Source organism: Ahaetulla prasina, chromosome 2 (genome assembly GCF_028640845.1).
Source record: "Ahaetulla prasina isolate Xishuangbanna chromosome 2, ASM2864084v1, whole genome shotgun sequence".
NCBI lineage: Eukaryota > Metazoa > Chordata > Lepidosauria > Squamata > Colubridae > Ahaetulla > Ahaetulla prasina.
The window spans coordinates 10,394,830-10,414,556 of NC_080540.1; the positions used below are offsets into that span (position 1 = coordinate 10,394,830).

The 19,727-nt window shown below is 40.7% G+C and overlaps 2 protein-coding genes across 2 annotated transcripts; both read left to right on the forward strand.

Moving 5' to 3' along the window:
* Positions 1 to 8,919: 8,919 nt before the first annotated feature.
* LOC131193537 (zinc finger protein 84-like) lies at positions 8,920 to 13,688 on the forward strand. The gene is made up of 3 exons (XM_058173791.1): positions 8,920 to 9,766; positions 9,828 to 11,778; positions 12,622 to 13,688. The coding sequence occupies exons 1-2, from the start codon at positions 9,062 to 9,064 to the stop codon at positions 10,515 to 10,517; spliced, it is 1,395 nt and encodes a 464-aa protein (XP_058029774.1). The 5' UTR covers positions 8,920 to 9,061; the 3' UTR covers positions 10,518 to 11,778; positions 12,622 to 13,688.
* LOC131190356 (zinc finger protein 271-like) lies at positions 11,131 to 18,593 on the forward strand. The gene is made up of 3 exons (XM_058167678.1): positions 11,131 to 11,162; positions 16,243 to 18,019; positions 18,567 to 18,593. The coding sequence occupies exons 1-3, from the start codon at positions 11,131 to 11,133 to the stop codon at positions 18,591 to 18,593; spliced, it is 1,836 nt and encodes a 611-aa protein (XP_058023661.1).
* The last annotated feature ends 1,134 nt before the right edge of the window (positions 18,594 to 19,727 follow it).

Consider the following 19,727-nt stretch of genomic DNA (forward strand, 5'->3'; position numbering starts at 1 on the left):
TGGCCTTCAGGAAAAAACTGTTCTTGTGTCTAGTTGTTCTGGTGTGCAGTGCTCTATAGCGTCGTTTTGAGGGTAGGAGTTGAAACAGTTTATGTCCAGGATGCGAGGGATCTGCAAATATTTTCACGGCCCTCTTCTTGATTCGTGCAGTATACAGGTCCTCAATGGAAGGCAAGTTGGTAGCAATTAATTTTTCTGCAGTTCTAATTATCCTCTGAAGTCTGTGTTTTTCTTGTTGGGTTGCAGAACCGAACCAGACAGTTATAGAGGTGCAAATGACAGACTCAATAATTCCTCTGTAGAATTGGATCAGCAGCTCCTTGGGCAGTTTGAGCTTACTGAGTTGGCGCAGAAAGAACATTCTTTGTTGTCCTTTTATGATGTTTTTGATGTTAGCTGTCCATTTGAGATCTTGCGATATGATAGAACCCAGAAATTTGAAGGTTTACCGCATAGAAGTTTACAAGCCCCAAAAATGCTTGTAATTCTGCTTTGTTTTTTGGGGGTGGAGCCTTTCTAATGGCTCGCACTTTGCTCTCCGTTGGGTGGATGCCTTCCTTATCTATCCTGTAACCCAGGAATTCTACAGATTCAACTTCTATCTGGCATTTGTTGTGTTTAAGCCCTGCAGACCTGAAAATGCCCAAAACCTTCTGCAATTTGACCCCTAATTCTTCCAAGTTTTCTGCTGATATCAGTACATCGTCAAAATATGGGACTACTCCCGGTAGACCCTGTAGGAGCCGTTCCATGAGGTTTTGGAATAACCCAGGGGCTACACTAACTCCGAACTGAAGTCGAGTGCATTTATTTATTTATTTATTTTTTTTATAAAATAGAATAGAATAGAATAGAATAGAATAGAATAGAATAGAATAGAATAGAATAGAATAGAATAGAATAGAATAGAATAGAATAGAATAGAATAGAATAGAATAGAATAGAATAGAATAGAATAGAATAGAATAGAATAGAATAGAATAGAATAGAATAGAATAGAATAGAATAGAATAGAATAGAATAGAATAGAATAGAATAGAATAGAATAGAATAGAATAGAATAGAATAGAATAGAATAGAATAGAATAGAATAGAATAGAATAGAATAGAATAGAATAGAATAGAATAGAATAGAATAGAATAGAATAGAATAGAATAGAATAGAATAGAATAGAATAGAATTTTATTGGCCAAGTGTGATTGGACACACAAGGAATTTGTCTTGGTGCATATGCTCTCAGTGTACATAAAAGAAAAGATACCTTCATCAAGGTACAACATTTACAACACAATTGATGGTCAATATATCAATATAAATCATAAGGATTGCCAGCAACAAGTTATAGTCATATAGTCATAAGTGGAAAGAGATTGGTGATGGGAACTATGAAACGATTAATAGTAGTGCAGATTCAGTAAATAGTCTGACAGTGTTGAGGGAATTATTTGTTTAGCAGAGTGATGGCCTTCAGGAAAAAACTGTTCTTGTGTCTAGTTGTTCTGGTGTGCAGTGCTCTATAGCGTCGTTTTGAGGGTAGGAGTTGAAACAGTTTATGTCCAGGATGCGAGGATCTGCAATATTTTCACGGCCCTCTTCTTGATTCGTGCAGTATACAGGTCCTCAATGGAAGGCAAGTTGGTAGCAATTAATTTTTCTGCAGTTCTAATTATCCTCTGAAGTCTGTGTTTTTCTTGTTGGGTTGCAGAACCGAACCAGACAGTTATAGAGGTGCAAATGACAGACTCAATAATTCCTCTGTAGAATTGGATCAGCAGCTCCTTGGGCAGTTTGAGCTTACTGAGTTGGCGCAGAAAGAACATTCTTTGTTGTCCTTTTTTATGATGTTTTTGATGTTAGCTGTCCATTTGAGATCTTGCGATATGATAGAACCCAGAAATTTGAAGGTTTACCGCATAGAAGTTTACAAGCCCCAAAAATGCTTGTAATTCTGCTTTGTTTTTTGGGGGTGGAGCCTTTCTAATGGCTCGCACTTTGCTCTCCGTTGGGTGGATGCCTTCCTTATCTATCCTGTAACCCAGGAATTCTACAGATTCAACTCCTATCTGGCATTTGTTGTGTTTAAGCCCTGCAGACCTGAAAATGCCCAAAACCTTCCGCAATTTGACCCCTAATTCTTCCAAGTTTTCTGCTGATATCAGTACATCGTCAAAATATGGGACTACTCCCGGTAGACCCTGTAGGAGCCGTTCCATGAGGTTTTGGAATAACCCAGGGGCTACACTAACTCCGAACTGAAGTCGAGTGCATTTATTTATTTATTTATTTTTTTTATAAAAAAGTTTTATTTTTACAATCTTATCAAATAATTCATCCAATGTACAGTTATATACAATTAGTCGGGCCTGCCCAGTCACCCCCTTTTAACCATTTTCTTCCCTTTTAACCATTTTCTTCCCTTTTAACCATTTTCTTCCCTTTTAACCATTTTCTTCCCTTTTAACCATTTTCTTCCCTTTTAACCATTTTCTTCCCTTTTAACCATTTTCTTCCCTTTTAACCATTTTCTTCCCTTTTAACCATTTTCTTCCCTTTTAACCATTTTCTTCGGTCTCTCCAAAATTCCAATTCTTAATGTTTTCCTCCTTTCTCTAATTTTTATTCTTTTAATTTTCCCCTCAATCTTTTCCCATTTGTTCCTCCTCTCCTCCCTCCCCGACTTCCCAGAACAAAATGCAGGGTATCAAAACTAACAATCATAATCTAAAATAATTCCTAAATTATAATCTCTAGTCTCTCCACGCTTAGAGTTGAGTGCATTTAAAAGCGCCCCGGTGTGTGACAATCGTCTGTGCTTCGCCTGTTTCGTTGTCAACTGGTAATTGTTGGTAGGCTTGAGCCAGGTCGAGTTTGGGAAAGACCTGTCCTTGCCCTAACGAGTGCAACAAATGTTGCACAATGGGGACGGGGTAAGCACTCTTTTGCAATGCTTTGTTAAGCGTTGCCTTATAGTCAGCACAAATACGGACTGATCCTTCCGGTTTGACTGGGGTCACTATTGGTGTCTCCCATTTTGCATGGTCGACGGAGACTAATATTCCCTGGCTTACTAATTTATCTAGTTCCCTGTCAATCTTGGGTTTGAGAGCGAACGGAACCCTCCTAGATTTTAATCTAATGGGAGCTACCTGGGGGTCTAAATTGAATGAAATGGGGGTCCCCACGTACTTGCCCAGGCTGTTTTGAAAAACGTCCTTGAATTCCCTCAGCAATTCATCATTCAGGTTGACGCCACTTCTGTGAACTCCGGTTATGTCCATTCCCAAGGCTCGGAACCAGTCCAGACCCAGTAAGCTGGGCAGGTTTCCATCTACGATGGTGATCGGCAGGGTTTTCTTGAAATGTCCATATCTCACTTTGACCGACGTGACTCCTCGAACAGGGATTCGGTTTCCTTGGTAGTCTTGCACTCTCAGCTTTTGGGGTTGCAGCTGGCGTTTTGCGACTTCCGGCAGGTCCCTCGCAATTGTGTCCCAAGACATAATCGTGATTGATGAGCCGGTATCCACCTCCATTTTACACTGCACTCCTTCGATGTAGGTCTTAGTGAATATTTTCTTTTCTAGCTGTGTCGATGCGTGGCCCACTCACATAGTGGTGTGATTCGACTTCGCGCCTTTTTTGAACTGGCCAATCCCTGGCAGCTTCGCGGAACCAGCGCCCTGTTGATTGGCCGATTTGAATTTTTGGCGGGAAAGTTGGGAGGCTCGGCAGGCCTGAGCTATATGTCCTTTCTTTTCATTCTTGTATCATTTACTAACTTTTCAGTTTTATACCTTAATTTCAATTAATTTCTTTATTTTTTCAATATTTAAAACATATTTTCTTTACCATCCAGTATAGTTCTTCCTTGTTTGCTTCTTGCATATATTTCTTCTTTTTGCTTCTTGCATATATTTTCTTTACCATCCAGTATAGTTCTTCCTTGTTTGCTTCTTGCATATATTTTCTTTACCATCCAGTATAGTTCTTCCTTGTTTGCTTCTTGCATATATTTCTTCTTTTTGCTTCTTGCATATATTTCTTCTTTTTGCTTCTTGCATATATTTCTTCTTTTTCTTTTCTTTTGTTATTTTTAATTTCTTCCCAGTCCAATTTTAAATCCAGATGGAAAGTTTCCTTTTAGGGCTTTGATCTTAAAGGTCCTCTTTGTTTTTTATTTTCCTTCACTTTGAGTTTCCGCGTGCCAATTAGCCACTAATTTCAGGTTGGAACTTCTTTCAAGTTTTAAGAATGTTTCCTTCTTAGCTGTGAATTGGCCAATCACTCACCTGATAACAATACTCTGTTCAATCACCACTCCTGCTCAAATCTTCCATGTGGCGCCTGTAGCACTGGCCATGGCACCGACTGGACAGGCGTTGGTTCCGACAGCAGCCGCCTGTAGCACTGGCCATGGCACCGACTGGACAGGCGTTGGTTCCGACAGCAGCCGCCTGTAGTCGGATGTCCCTGACCCCACAAATGAGTTGTTCTAATAAGGTGTCCTCCAAGTTCCTATACTCACAGTGGGTTGCGGCTTTCCTTAATGTACACGCTTATCGATTCGCCCTCTCGCTGAACTCTTTGCCTTAGCTCGAAATGTTGTACGAACTTCGATGGCACCGGCGCATAGTGTGCTCGTAGCGTCGTCTGTAGCACTGGCCATGGCACCGACTGGACAGGCGTTGGTTCCGACAGCAATTCAGCGGTATCGAAGACTTCTGGCCCACAGTGACTCAGGAAGTAAGCGCGCTTCCGATTATCCGATACTCCTTGCAGTTCGTTGGCTTCGAGAAAACACTCGAAACGAGCCATGTACGACCCCCATTTCTCCTTGGCTGGGTCGAATGGCGCTGGTGGCGTATAGCTAGACATCGCTATGTATCCGCTCAGGATGACTGGCTGGGTTTGAAACTAAGTTGCTCCTTCAGCTCTTTTCCTAGTCTCACTGCCTTCAATATCCCACCTTCGTCGCCAATGTTGAGTTTGGGCAATGAAGAGGCAGGAGACGATGCAAGTGACAACAGCTCTTTAGTTTATTGTGAATCCCAACAAAAGCCAACAGGTAAAAACCTCTCTTTATGTTATCTTCAATTATTTCCTCTTCTTCAATTAAATCCTTTTATTAAAAATACTTTTCCTCAGTTTTCTTTTCTTTTATGTACATTGAGAGCATATGCACCAAGACAAATTCCTTGTGACAATTTAAATTTCTGAAAATATACTATTTGTATTGTCCACGCATAAGATTAGTTCACAGTACGTAAGTGAAACTAAATGGTGCTATAGTGCGACCGCAAACAAAAGAGCCTCGTCCCAGAATAGCTCGCATATCTGCCCCCAAACCACCCAGCTGTAACAGACAAGCAGAGGCATACACGACGCATTACTGTGGAACCGGTGGGTGGTTAGAAAATTTTACTACTAACAGAGATACAAAAGTGGGTGGTAGGTATAAAAAGGTTGACTACCCCTGGTATAGGGTCTCCTGCTTGAGCAGAGGCTGGATTAGAAGACCTGCAAGGTCCCTTCCAATTGTGTTATTCTCTTCTGTTCTGGTCTGCTGATATTTATGATACCCTGATAAGTAAAACCATAGAAATGATAAAGGGTTTAGTTTCTTTTTCACTTTACTGTATGTGAAAACAACCCTTTGCACTGCTAAGAATTTGTGATTGACCCAGTCAACAAGTGAATTTCATCATTGAATGGATATTCAAACTTGGATCTGGGTAGTCTTCCATGTGGCCGCCCTGGCTTTTGACAGCTCCTAATGACTGTCTTCCCATGCCACTGGGTCAGAGGCTAATGGCGGCGTTCCAGGGAATTTGCAACTTCCCTGTTTGCACCGGCCGATGCTTCCTTTCTTCGCTGTCCCTCCAGGACACCTATGGTCCAGAAAGGACCCCCAAAACGACTGGAATTTTGGCGTTCTCTCCAGAGCACTGGGACACACCGTCCCGTTGCGACGCTGGCCAACTTACGCATGATGGTTTGTATGAGATGTTTGTGCTGATATGCTGTGTTTGGTTTTCATCAAACGTGTCACTGCACTATGGCCAACCATCTCACTTTGGTCTGGTCTGTGCAAAGGACAATGTTCCAGAATTCCTGTGATTTGTTCAGTCTTTTTCTAATTGCACTGTCATGAATCTTAACATTTAACATGCTGACTGAAACCTTGAGAGTCTGAGATAAAAGTCTTTGTTTTTATTTTCCTTCACTTTGAGTTTCCGCATGCCAATTAGCCACTAATTTCAAGTTGGAACTTCTTTCAAGTTTTAAGAATGTCTCCTTCTTAGCTGTGAATTGGCCAATCACTCACCTGATAACAATACTCTGTTCAATCACTACTCCTGCTCAAATCTTCCATGTGGCCGCCCTGGCTTTTGACAGCTCCTAATGACTGTCTTCCCATGCCACTGGGTCAGAGGCTAATGCCGGCGCTCCAGGGAATTTAGAACTTCCCTGTTTGCACCGGCCGATGCTTCCTTTCTTCACTGTCCCTCCAGGACAGCTATGGTCCAGAAAGGACCCCCAAAATGACTGGAATTTTGGCGTTCTCTCCAGAGCACCGGGACACACCGTCCCGTTGCGACGCTGGCCAACTTACGCATGATGGTTTGTATGAGATGTTTGTGCTGATATGCTGTGTTTGGTTTTCGTCAAACGTGTCACTGCATTATGGCCAACCATCTCACTTTGGTCTGGTCTGTGCAAAGGACAATGTTCCAGAATTCCTGTGATTTATTCAGTCTTTTTCTAATTGCACTGTCATGACTCTTAACATTTAACATGCTAACTGAAACCTTGAGAGTCTGAGATAAAAGTCTTCATTTTTTAGCAATTTCCCTGCCCGTTGCATTGTCTGACCCTGGGGTGCATTTTCTTGGATGTCTATTCCTGGGAAGATTGGCAACTGTCTGGTATGTTTCCCACTTATGAATAATCTTCCTCACTGTAGAATGATGGATTTTAAATTGTTTAGAAATGGCCGTTTAAACTTTCCCAAATTGATTGGCACCTCAATGCCAAAGACCAGGAAACTCCTACAACTTCAGCTTTTATAGATGTAGTCATACTAGCTAATGTTCAATTGATCAAGGGCACTTTATTAGCAGTACTTGGCTGCTAGTTCACCTCTTTATACAATGGAGGCAGTGATAAATTTCTTAATAGTGAGAACAATTAACCAGCAGAATGGCTTGCCTTCAGACATTGTGGTGCTCCATCACTGGAGGCTTTTCAGAAGAGACGTAATAGCCATTTCTCCAAAATGGAATAAGGTCTCCCGGTTGACCAGGGCTTGCATTAGAAGTCCTGCAAGGTCCCTTCCAATTCTGTTATTCTCTTCTTTTCTGTTGTGATATTTAGAATAGAATAGAATAGAATTTTTTATTGGCCAAGTGTGATTGGACACACAAGGAATTTGTCTTGGTGCATATGCTCTCAGTGTACATAAAAGAAAAGATACATTCATCAATGTACAACATTTACAACACAATTGATGGTCATTTGTGTTGTTATCAGGGTATCAGATACCCTGATAAGTAAAACCCTAGAAATCAAAGAGGGTGTAGTATCTTTTTCATTTGAATGTATGTGAAAACAACCCGTTGCCCTGCGAAGAATTTGTGATTGAATTTCATCATTGAATGGATATTCAAACTTGGATCTGGGTAGTCTTCCATGTGTCGTGAGTAATGTAAGAGGTTCTTTGAGTATTGTGGCATGTTTGCTTTTTCATTGTAATGTAAATGTTTTTCTTTTTTCTTTTCATTTGAATGTCCTGATTGTGAGAAAATTGAATGTCCTGATTGTGAGAAAAGTTTGTCTCAGAATTCCCAGCTCATGAAACACCAGAGGACTCACACAGGAGAGAAACCATTTGAATGTATTTGAAAAAAACCTTTGCACTGCTAAGATTTTGTGAGTGACCCAGTCAACAAGTGAATTTTATCATTGAATGGATATTCAAACTTGGATCTGGGTAGTCTTCCATGTGTCCTGAGTAATGTAAGAGCTTCTTTGAGTATTGTGGCATGTTTGCTTTTTCATTGTAATGTAAATGTTTTTCTTTTTTTCCCCATCTTCTGCAACCATTTTATGCACAATTAAAAATACATTTTTATTTGAATCTTATAGACAAAGAGGACGGCAATAAGAGCGCTTTGGACAACTGAGGATAACAAGCAACATTGAATAGGAAAGCAAGTCAGTCCCGAAATCAAAATATTTTCCATTTCCTTCACAGAGCCTACAGTTCTTCACCTTCCTCAGCAAGTGAGAGAGAAACGAGAGAAAATCAGGAAGAGATTTCTAGCTCGGAAAAGAAGAGTGTGAAATTCAAGCATACATTACATGAAAAGTCAAGGGAGATTATTCTTCCATTAGGCAAAAGACAGAAATATCTGGGGAGGAAAAGGTCAATTGGAAAGCCACGTAGAGCAGACAGTCCTGATTGTGAGAAAATTGAATATCCTGATTGTGAAAAAATTCACTACCAATTCCAACCTGGTGATACACCAGAGGATTCACACAGGTGAGAAACCCTTTGAATGTCCTGATTGTGAGAAAATTGAATGTCCTGATTGTGAGAAAATTGAATGTCCTGATTGTGGGAAAAGTTTCAGTCAGAATTCCCAGCTCATGAAACACCAGAGGATTCACACAGCAGAGAAACCCTTTGAATGTTCTGATTGTGGAAAAGTTTCAGTACCAATTCCAACCTTATTAGCCACCAGATGATTCACACAGGAGAAACCCTTTGAATGTCCTGATTGTGGGAAAAGTTTCAGTCAATTCCAGCCTGGAGAGACACCAGAGGACTCACAGGAGAGAAACCCTTTAAATGTCCTGATTGTGGGAAAAGTTTCAGTCAATTCCAGCCTGGAGAGACACCAGAGGACTCACACCAAGGAGAAACCGTTTAAATGTCATGAGTGTGGGAAATATTTCAATAGAAATTCCAACCTCATTAGACACCAGAGAATTCACAGAGGCGAGAAACCCTTTGAATGTCCTGACTGTGGTAAAAGTTTCGCTCAGAATTCTCAGCTTATGAGACACCAGAGGACTCACACTGGTGAGAAACCCTTTGAATGTCCTGATTGTGAGAAAAGTTTCTCTCAGAATTCCCAACTCATGAGACACCAGAGGACTCACACAGGTGAGAAACCCTTTGAATGTCCTGATTGTGAAAAAAAATTCACTACCAATTCCAACCTTATTAGCCACCAGATGATTCACACAGGTGAGAAACTCTGTAAATGTCTTGAATGTGGGAATAGTTTTAGTCGGAATTCTGACCTTATTGCACACCAGAGGACTCACACAGGAGAGAAACCATTCGAATGTCCTGTTTGTGGGAAAAGTTTTAGTCGTAATTCCAGCCTGGTGATACACCAGAGAACTCACACAGGAGAGAAACCCTTTGAATGTCCTGATTGTGAGAAAAGTTTCAGTACCAGTTCCAGCCTGGTGAAACACCAGAGGACTCACACCGGTGAGAAACCGTTTCAATGTCCTGTTTGTGGGAAAAGTTTCAGTGAGAATTCCAGCCTAGTGATACACCAGAGAACTCACACAGGCGAGAAACCCTTTGAATGTCCTGATTGTCAGAAAAGTTTCAGTACCAATTCCAGCCTGGTGAAACATCAAAGAACTCACACAGGAGAGAAACCCTTTGAATGTCTTCACTGTGGGAAAAGTTTCAGTGAGATTTCCAGTCTGGTTAAACACCAGAGGACTCACAGGAGAGAAACCGTTTAAATGTCCAATCTGTAGGAAAAGTTTCAGTGAAAATTCCAGCCTAGTAATACACCAGAGGATTCATACAGGAGAGAAACCCTTTCAATGTCCTGATTGTGGGAAAAGCTTCAGTAAGAGTTCCCACCTCACTAGCCACAAGAGGATTCACACAGGAGAGAAACCCTTTAAATGCCCTGACTGTGGGAAATGTTTCAGTCAGAATTCCCACCTTATTAGTCACCAGAGGATTCATACAGGAGAGAAACCCTTTGAATGTCCTGATTGTGGGAAAAGTTGCAGTAAAAGTTCCAATCTCATTAGCCACCAGAGGATTCACACAGCAGAGAAACCCTTTGAATGTTCTGATTGTGGTAAAAGTTTCACTCAGAGGTCCCAACTCATGATACATCAGAGGACTCATACAGGAGAGAAACCCTTTAAATGTCCTGATTGTGGGAGAAGTTTCAGTCAGAATTCCAGCCTGGTGAGACACCAGAGGATTCACACAGGAGAGAAACCCTTTGAATGTCCTGATTGTGGGAAAAGTTTCAGTCAGATTTCCAGTCTGGTTAAACACCAGAGGACTCACACAGGAGAGAAACTGTATGAGTGTCCAGACTGTGGGAAAGATCTCAGTACTAGGTTTAACCTTCTAAATCATATGCTTATACACATAGGGGAGAAACCATTTAAGTGTCCCAAGTGTGGACGGTCCTTCAGGCAACATTCCACCCTTATTGCACACAGGAAAATTCACCTCACATGATGAGTGTAGAGAAGGCTTGAATTTCATTTCTAATGTCCCGTTTTAAGTCCAGCTGAAAAACTGACTATTTAATTTGACTACAAAGAATTTATAATGGTATTGGGCTGATTTTTATTTTTGCAAATATGTAATGATATTAGATAGGAGAAATAAATTGCAACATAGCGTGATAATGGTTATCTGGCCATCAGCAGAAGTGGTTGCTGGATATTTATTTTTGCAGAAATTGTGCAATTTTGTAAAAATATTTTGGGAGCGTTTTTTTGCATTTTTATCATGGGAGATGATAGAAATGCCACCTACAGAGTCCCAGCCTTTTTCTTCCTTGCCTATCCTAAGATTTTCAGCCTCCAAATTCCCCAGCCAGTATCTCTTGGGGATTGGAGAACTCGGACTATAGTTAGAGCTTGTGGCTCCTCATATAAGGAGAAAGCGAGAGAAGAGAAGTAGAGGAGTTTCAACCTTCATTTTTTCCTAACAGTTCCAGGAATTCAATCACGACTGTTCAGATTGTGTCACGAATGAGGCACGCAAGTGGAAGAAACCATATGAATAGCAAATATATTGGGGAGTTTGGGGCAATGACTAAATCAGTGTAAAATTTCAGATGTAAATGCCGTTGTGCCTTGCAGGTGACTGTCAAAGGTATGGTATGGGGAAAGTAGGATACATGGTTACTTTCAAAGACACTATATAAGAAATGTTTTTTTGTTCATTTGGGAGAAAATTAGAGAACAGCATTATTTGAAGATACCACTTTGGCTTTCAACAATGGAAGCACTTGTTCATCCAAATTTATATATATAAAAGCAAAAAGCACTCACGCCATAATCATGAAATCTCCAGAACGTAAAAGCCTACAAACTTGAAATTTACCATGTATGTTCCTCTTGGGTTCTAGGTGCTCATTAAGAAAGGATTTTTTGAAATGATCATCAGATCATTAGTATTTCCTATATTATTATAACACACACTGATGTTATATGTTAAATGTTCTACTCCCCCTCCCAACTTGAAAATAACTCTGGAGAGAAGGAGATAGTATAGGACAGGCTTCCGTCGGGCAAAGCTGAGGGAGAGAAGGCTAGAAAGCCTGAGGGAGAGAAGAGGTGTCAGGGAATGTAGATTTAATAGCTGTAAGCTGATGGAAAGTTGTAAGCGGAAGCAACTGAAAGCTGATGCAATGGGAATGATTCAGCAATTGGAATCGCTGGTTTAAAACTCTGATGGGGTCCACACAAGACTGTTACCATTTTAAGAGGTGTCTATATATAGAATAGAATAGAATAGAATAGAATAGAATAGAATAGAATAGAATAGAATTTTATTGGCCAAGTGTGATTGGACACACAAGGAGTTTGTCTTGGTGCATATGCTCTCAGTGTACATAAAAGAAAAGATACATTTATCAAGGTACAACATTTACAACACAATTGATGTTCAATATATCAATATAAATCATAAGGATTGCCAGCAACGAGTTATAGTCATACAGTCATAAGTGGAAAGAGATTGGTGATGGGAACTATGAAACGATTAATAGTAGTGCAGATTCAGTAAATAGTCTGACAGTGTTGAGGGAATTATTTGTTTAGCAGAGCGATGGCCTTCGGGAAAAAACTGTTCTTGTGTCTAGTTGTTCTGGTGTGCAGTGCTCTATAGCGTCGTTTTGAGGGTAGGAGTTGAAACAGTTTATGTCCAGGATGCGAGGGATCTGTAAATATTTTCACGGCCCTCTTCTTGATTCGTGCAGTATACAGGTCCTCAATGGAAGGCAGGTTGGTAGCAATTATTTTTTCTGCAGTTCTAATTATCCTCTGAAGTCTGTGTTTTTCTTGTTGGTGACCATTAGAGGGCATATCTCTCTCTCATCGTGTATCTCATTGCTCTCCTTGTGTCCGTAGCTGTATGATAAGGTATCTTCCACATATAAGTATGTATATATTTCGTTATATATAAACCACTGTTAATTATCTAAAGGCTCTGTGTTCTGTGTGCTGTGTTTTGCTCCTGGGTTTATCTCATAATGCTAGTCACAGCAAAACTCTGATAAGGTGATAGGATAGGAGATGTTTCTGTGTGGCAAGCCTGAGGGAGAGAAGAGGTGTCAGGGAATGTAGATTTAATAGCTGTAAGCTGATGGAAGGTTGTAAGCGGAAGCAACTGAAAGCTGATGCAATGGGAATGATTCATCATTTGGAATCGCTGGTTTAAAACTCTGATGGGGTCCACACAAGACTGTTACCATTTTAAGAGGTGTCTATATATAGAATAGAATAGAATAGAATAGAATAGAATAGAATTTTATTGGCCAAGTGTGATTGGACACACAAGGAGTTTGTCTTGGTGCATATGCTCTCAGTGTACATAAAAGAAAAGATACATTTATCAAGGTACAACATTTACAACACAATTGATGTTCAGTATATCGATATAAATCATAAGGATTGCCAGCAACGAGTTATAGTCATACAGTCATAAGTGGAAAGAGATTGGTGATGGGAACTATGAAACGATTAATAGTAGTGCAGATTCAGTAAATAGTCTGACAGTGTTGAGGGAATTATTTGTTTAGCAGAGCGATGGCCTTCGGGAAAAAACTGTTCTTGTGTCTAGTTGTTCTGGTGTGCAGTGCTCTATAGCGTCGTTTTGAGGGTAGGAGTTGAAACAGTTTATGTCCAGGATGCGAGGGATCTGTAAATATTTTCACGGCCCTCTTCTTGATTCGTGCAGTATACAGGTCCTCAATGGAAGGCAGGTTGGTAGCAATTATTTTTTCTGCAGTTCTAATTATCCTCTGAAGTCTGTGTTTTTCTTGTTGGTGACCATTAGAGGGCATCTCTCTCTCTTGTGTATCTTATTGCTCTCCTTGTGTTCGTAGCTGTATGATAAGGTATCTACCATGTATATGTATGTATATATTTAGTTGTATATAAACTACTGTTAATTATCTAAAGGCTCTGTGTTCTGTGTGCTGTGTTTTGCTCCTGGGTTTATCTCATAATACTAGTCACTGTGCAAAACTCTTATAAGGTGATAGGATAGGGGAGGATTCTGTGGGGCAAGGCTGAGGGAGAGAAGGTGATAGTATAGGACAGGCTTTTGTGGGGCAAGGCTGAGGGAGAGAAGGAGATAGGATAGGAGATGTTTCTGTGTGGCAAGCCTGAGGGAGACAAGGCTAGAAAGCCTGAGGGAGAGAAGGAGATAGTATAGGACAGGCTTCCGTCGGGTAAGGCTGAGGGAGACAAGGGGAGAGGAGAGGCTGATTGTAACTACTCATTAATTTTCAAGCTGTAAGGCACATAGTTTCATAACGAAGCACAGATATCCATCTAATATCACTAGTATGGGAAATATCATTAGATATAAAGACATTCTGAATGAAATGGGTAAGCTCAAAAATAAACAAGAATTGAAAGAGCAAGGGATTGATAAGGTTTGCAAATACAATTGCAAATACAATCTAGATATGAAAAAGTTACTAAATTATATGGTTCTTATATGGATTTGACAGAATTGGGTAAGATATTAACAGGAACAGAAGAGAGGGTGATAAAGGAACTATAGCTATTTATTGGGTATCAAATTAGAAGAAGAACAAGTGAAGAATGATAGCATGGGCAAAAAAAATTTGGTTATACAATAGAATTAGAAAAATGGCAACAACTATGGGATAGAAACTACAAATCAACGTCAACCGCATATAAAGAAAACTTGTATAAGATGTTTTGTAGAGGGCATTTTCCGCCAACAAGATTGGCAAAGATGTTTGAAGATAAATCAGCTAAATGTTGGAAATGTCCCCAGACACCTGGGTCTCATTATATGTGGTGGATATGCACAGAAGGCAAAAAATACCGGGCAGAAATATGTGATTGGAGAAGATGATACAACAACATATTCATTTGAAACCCGAAATATTTTTGTTGAGGATTTTACCAGAAGCTTATAGTAAAGAAAATGTAATAACTGAAGCTAGAATTATATTTGTACAAAATTGGAAAAGTGAAGAAATTCCTACGGATGAGAATGTGATTAGGAAAATATTTGAATGTGCAGAAATGAATAGGTTAACACTTGCAATTAAAGAGAAGGAACAAACTAAATAATATTGTATGGGAGCTATTTTACCGACGGTTAGAGAATAAATATGAAAGCTAGAAGCAAAAGTAGATTAGTGAAATATAGAAAATATATTCATGAATATGGCTGTAAATTTTAATTGTTATTGCACAAGATATTTGTACCCAGACGACACACTGTTTAATGGAAGATGGATTGTTTGTATTAAAATAAAATAAAAAAAATTATTGAAAAAAAAAGTTGTGATGCTCCATCACTTGAAGCTTTTCAGAAGAAATGATAGAGCCACTTGTCTGAAGTGGTATAGGGCAGTGATGGCTAACCATTTTGCTATCATGTGCCAGGAGGGGGTGGGTGGGAGGGTCACGTGCATGAGTGGGAAGTTGGCAAACGGGCCATTTTCAGCCTCTAGAGGACCTCCGGGGGGGAGGTCGGGAAGGCCATTTTCACCCTCCCCAGACTCCTAGAGAGGCTCTGGAGCCAGGTGAGAGAGAAAAATGGGCCTTCCCCACCACCCCCCAGAGGCCCTCCGGAGGCAGGAAACAGTCTGTTTCCCTACTTCTGGTGGGCCCAGAAGGCCCGAAAATCAGCTGGCCGGCACGTATATGCGCACCAGAGCTGAGCTCGCGTACCCACTGATATGGCTACGCGTGCCACCTGTGGCATGCGTGCCATATGTTCGCCATCACGGATATAGGGCATCCTGCTGAAGCATAGGTTGGAATAGAAGACCTGCAATTCTGTTATACTCTCCTGTTCTGTTGCGATGATATTTATGATACCCTGAGAAGTAAAACCATAGAAATCAAAGAGAATGTAGTTTCTTTTTCACTGGACTATATTTGAAAAAAACCTTTGCACTGCTAAGATTTTGTGATTGACCCAGTCAACAAGTGAATTTCAACACTGAATGGATATTGGAACTTTGATCTGGGTAGTCTTCCATGTGTCAAATGAATGAATCATGATTAATGTAAGAGCTTATTGGAGCATTGTGGCATGTTTGCTTTTTCATTGAAATGTAAATGTTTCTGTGATAATTCCAGCCTGGTGAAACACCAGAGGACTCACACAAGAGAGAAACCCTTTAAATGTCCTGATTGTGGCAAAAGTTTCAGTCAGAATTCCTACCTGATGACACACAGAAGGAATCACAGAGAAGAGAAACCGTTTGAATGTGGTGATTGCGAGAAAAGTTTCAGTCAGAATTCCAGCCTGGTGAAACACCAGAGGACTCATACAGGAGAGAAACCATTTGAATGTCCTGATTGTGAGAAAAGTTTCAGTCAGAATTCCAGCCTGGTTAGACACCAGAGGATTCACACAGGAGAGAACCCTTTGAATGTCCTGATTGTGAGAAAAGTTTCAGTCACAATTCCAGGTTGGTGACACACCAGAGGAGTCCCACAGGAGAGAAACCTTATGAGTGTCCTGATTGTGAGAAAAGTTTCAGTCAGAATTCCAGCCTAGTGATACACCAGAGGAATCACACGCGAGATAGACCTTTTCAATGTCCTGATTGTGGGAAAAGTTTCAGAGATAATTCCAGCCTGGGGGTACACCAGAGGACTCATACAGGAGAGAAACCCTTTGAATGTCCTGATTGTGAGAAAAGTTTCAGTCAGAATTCCAGCCTGGTTAGACACCAGAGGACTCACACAGTAGAGAAAGACTTTGAATGTCCTGATTGTGGAAAATGTTTCAGTGAGAATTTCAGCCTGTTGAAACACCAGAGGACTCACACAGCAAAGAAATGCTTTGAATGCCCTGATTGTGGGAAACGTTTCAGTTGGAATTCCAGCCTGGTGAAACATCAAAGGACTCACACAGGAAAAAAACAGTTTGAATGTTCTGATTGTAGAAAAAGTTTCAATCACAGTTCCCAGCTTGTGATACACCAGAGGACTCACACAGTAGAGAAAGACTTTGAATGTCCTGATTGTGGGATACATTTCAGTCGGAATTCCAGCCTGGTGATACACCAGAGGACTCACACAGTAGAGAAAGACTTTGAATGTCCTGATTGTGGGATACATTTCAGTCGGAATTCCAGCCTGGTGATACACCGAAGAACTCACATAGGAGATAAACCCCTTGAATGTCCTGATTGCGGGAAAAGTTTCAGTCATAGCTCCCACCTTGTGAGGCACCACAGAACTCATACAGGAGAGAAACCGTTTAAATGTCCAATCTGTAGGAAAAGTTTCAGTGAAAATTCCAGCCTAGTGATACACCAGAGGAATCACACGCGAGATAGACCCTTTCAATGTCCTGATTGTGGGAAAAGTTTCAGAGATAATTCCAGCCTGGTGATACACCAGAGGATTCACACAGGAGAGAAACCGTTTGAATGTCCTGATTGTGGAAAATGTTTCAGTCAGCATTCCAACATGGTGACACACCAGAGCATTCACACAGGAGAGAAACCATTTGAATGTCCTATTTGTGGGAAAAGTTTCAGTAAGAATTTCAGCCTTATTGGCCACCAGAGGACTCACACAGGAGAAAAACCCTTTGAATGTCCTGATTGTGGAAAACATTTCAGTCAGCATTCCAACATGGTGGCACACCAGAGCACTCACACAGGAGAGAAACCATTTGAATGTCCTATTTGTGGGAAAAGTTTCCGTAGGAATTCCAGCCTTATTGGCCACCAGAGAACTCACACAGGAGAAAAACCTTTTGAATGTCCTGATTGTAGAAAAAGTTTCAGTCAGCATTCTAACCTGGTGACGCACCAGAGGACTCACACAGGAGAGAAACCCTTTAAATGTCCTGAATGTGAAAAAAGTTTCAGTCAGCATTCCAGCCTGGTGAAACACCAGAGGACTCACACAGGAGAGAAATCCTTTAAAAGACCTGACTGTGGGAAAAGTTTCAGTCTGAATTCCAGCCTTATTGGCCACCAGAGGAATCACACAGGAGAGAAACCCTTTAAATGCCCTGACTGTGGGAAATGTTTCAGTACCAATTCCAGCCTGGTTAGACACCAGAGGATTCACACAGGAGAGAAACCCTTTGAATGTTCTGAGTGTGGAAGACGTTTCAGTCTGAATTCCAGTCTGGTTAAACACCAGAGGACTCATACAGGAGAGAAACCTTTTGAATGTCCTGACTGTGGAAGAAATTTTAGTCTGAATTCCAGTCTGGTTAAACACCAGAGAACTCACACAGGAGAGAAACCCTTTAGATGTCCTGACTGTGGGAAACGTTTCAGTCAGAATTCCAACCTCATTTGCCACCAGAGGATTCACACCGGAGAGAAACCCTTTGAATGTCCGGACTGTGGGAAAGATCTCAGTACTAGGGTTAACCTTATAAATCATGTCCTTATACACACAGAAAGTTCATTCCTTGGACAGTGCTTCAGGCAACAATCCACCCTTATCGCACACAGGAAAATCCACATGAGGCCTCAAGTAAGAAGTGTAGAGAAGTGTAATTTGACTACAAAGAATTTGTAATGGGGAAAAGAAAAAATTGGAACATATTACTTTGATAATGGTTATCTGGCCTTCAGCGTAAGTAATTGCTGGATATTTATTTTTGTAGAAATTGAGCAATTATGTAAAAATCTTTTTGGGTGTGTTTGCATTTTTGTGATGGTAGATGATAGAATTTCCATGTTCCAGGAGTCCCAACCTTTTTCTTCCTGGGTGCCCCAAAGATTTTCAACCTCAGAATTTTCCAGCCAGCATCTCTTGGGGATTGGAGCTGTGAGACTATAGTTAAGAGATCGTAGCTTCTCATATAGGGAGAAAGCAAGAGGAGAAGAACGGGGGTTCAAAGTTTATCTTTTCCTAACAGTTTCAGGAATTCAGTGCACCAAGTATGTATGTTCAGATTGTGTCAAGAATGAGGCACACAACTGGAAGAAACCATATGAACAGCAAATACGTTGGGGAGGTTGGGACAGTGACAAAAGCAGTGTAAAATTTCAGATGTAAAGGCTGTTCTGCCCTGCAGGTGACCTTCATGGTTCAAGAGCCATAAGAAGCAATTAGATTGAAACATGTCAGTTTCTACATTCTCCTCAGATTTTATTCCATTGGTGGTACTTGCTTTAAAATGGGTTCTCCTTCATATTATGGTTGACTTGTGATTTTATGGACTTTTTCTTTTCTTGGAAACAATACGGAACTGATAATGCCACTGTTGTCTTCTGTGATTTTTTTTAACTTCTATACCTAGAAAACAAACACAAGGTTTCCTAGTGTGGTGCACCATCCATTTATTATCCTGGACCTAGTAAAGGAATGTACCTGACCACCCAGGTACAATAGCGTGTTTCCCTCCTTCGGGGCAAAAGTTTCTTACCTGGGCCAGTGCACTGGGTTACCTGGTCCTGGGCCTTCAGTTGTTGACTCTCCCTCCTCCTTTGATTTTGTGGACCAGAGTTGTCAATTTAGTTTGGCTGGGAGCTTGCAATTGGAAGCTAGGTCTCAGATAACTCTAAATCAACCGGCACCCCTCCAGAATTTACTGAGAAAAGCAACCCCTTGAGGCCCTTGAGCTCCACATTGGATGCTGTGATTGTGAGATATAAAACCCCCAAATGGTATACTCACAATGTGAAGACAGATCTGGTTCACAATTCAAAGGTTTATTTCAAAAAGCGTTTGCGAAGGCGGCCTCCAAGTCTCTTCCCAAGCGGATTGAGTACAAGGAGAGCAAAGCACAATTTTCAATCCATACATTTTATAACCTCCCCACAATGCACACCATGCCTAAGAAACTCCCCCTAAACCCCCCTATTCTACTAAGTCACTCTTTTAAGTCATATATTCTAAAGGGTCATCATGACAATTTCTCCAGAGGAACAGATATTTTATCTTTTTTACCAGTATTTTCGTCCTGGGCGGATGTTCCTATCTAACTGAATTGTGGCCTTGCCTTGGGTGTATCTTCCTGTTTTCCAAGAAACATTTTTAGCAAGTCATCCTGTACCGTTTCACTGATTACAATTTGTGGTTAGTTTGCAACAGGAAGAGTGTCATAGCTTTTTAATACATTAAACACTTTTATAAAAGTGTAATTTATTATTCATTTCCTTCACACTGGTGCTGAAAAAGTAGACTTACAAGTGTTCCTCAAAGTTGTGGCTATCATAGTTATTTGGGGCTGGCC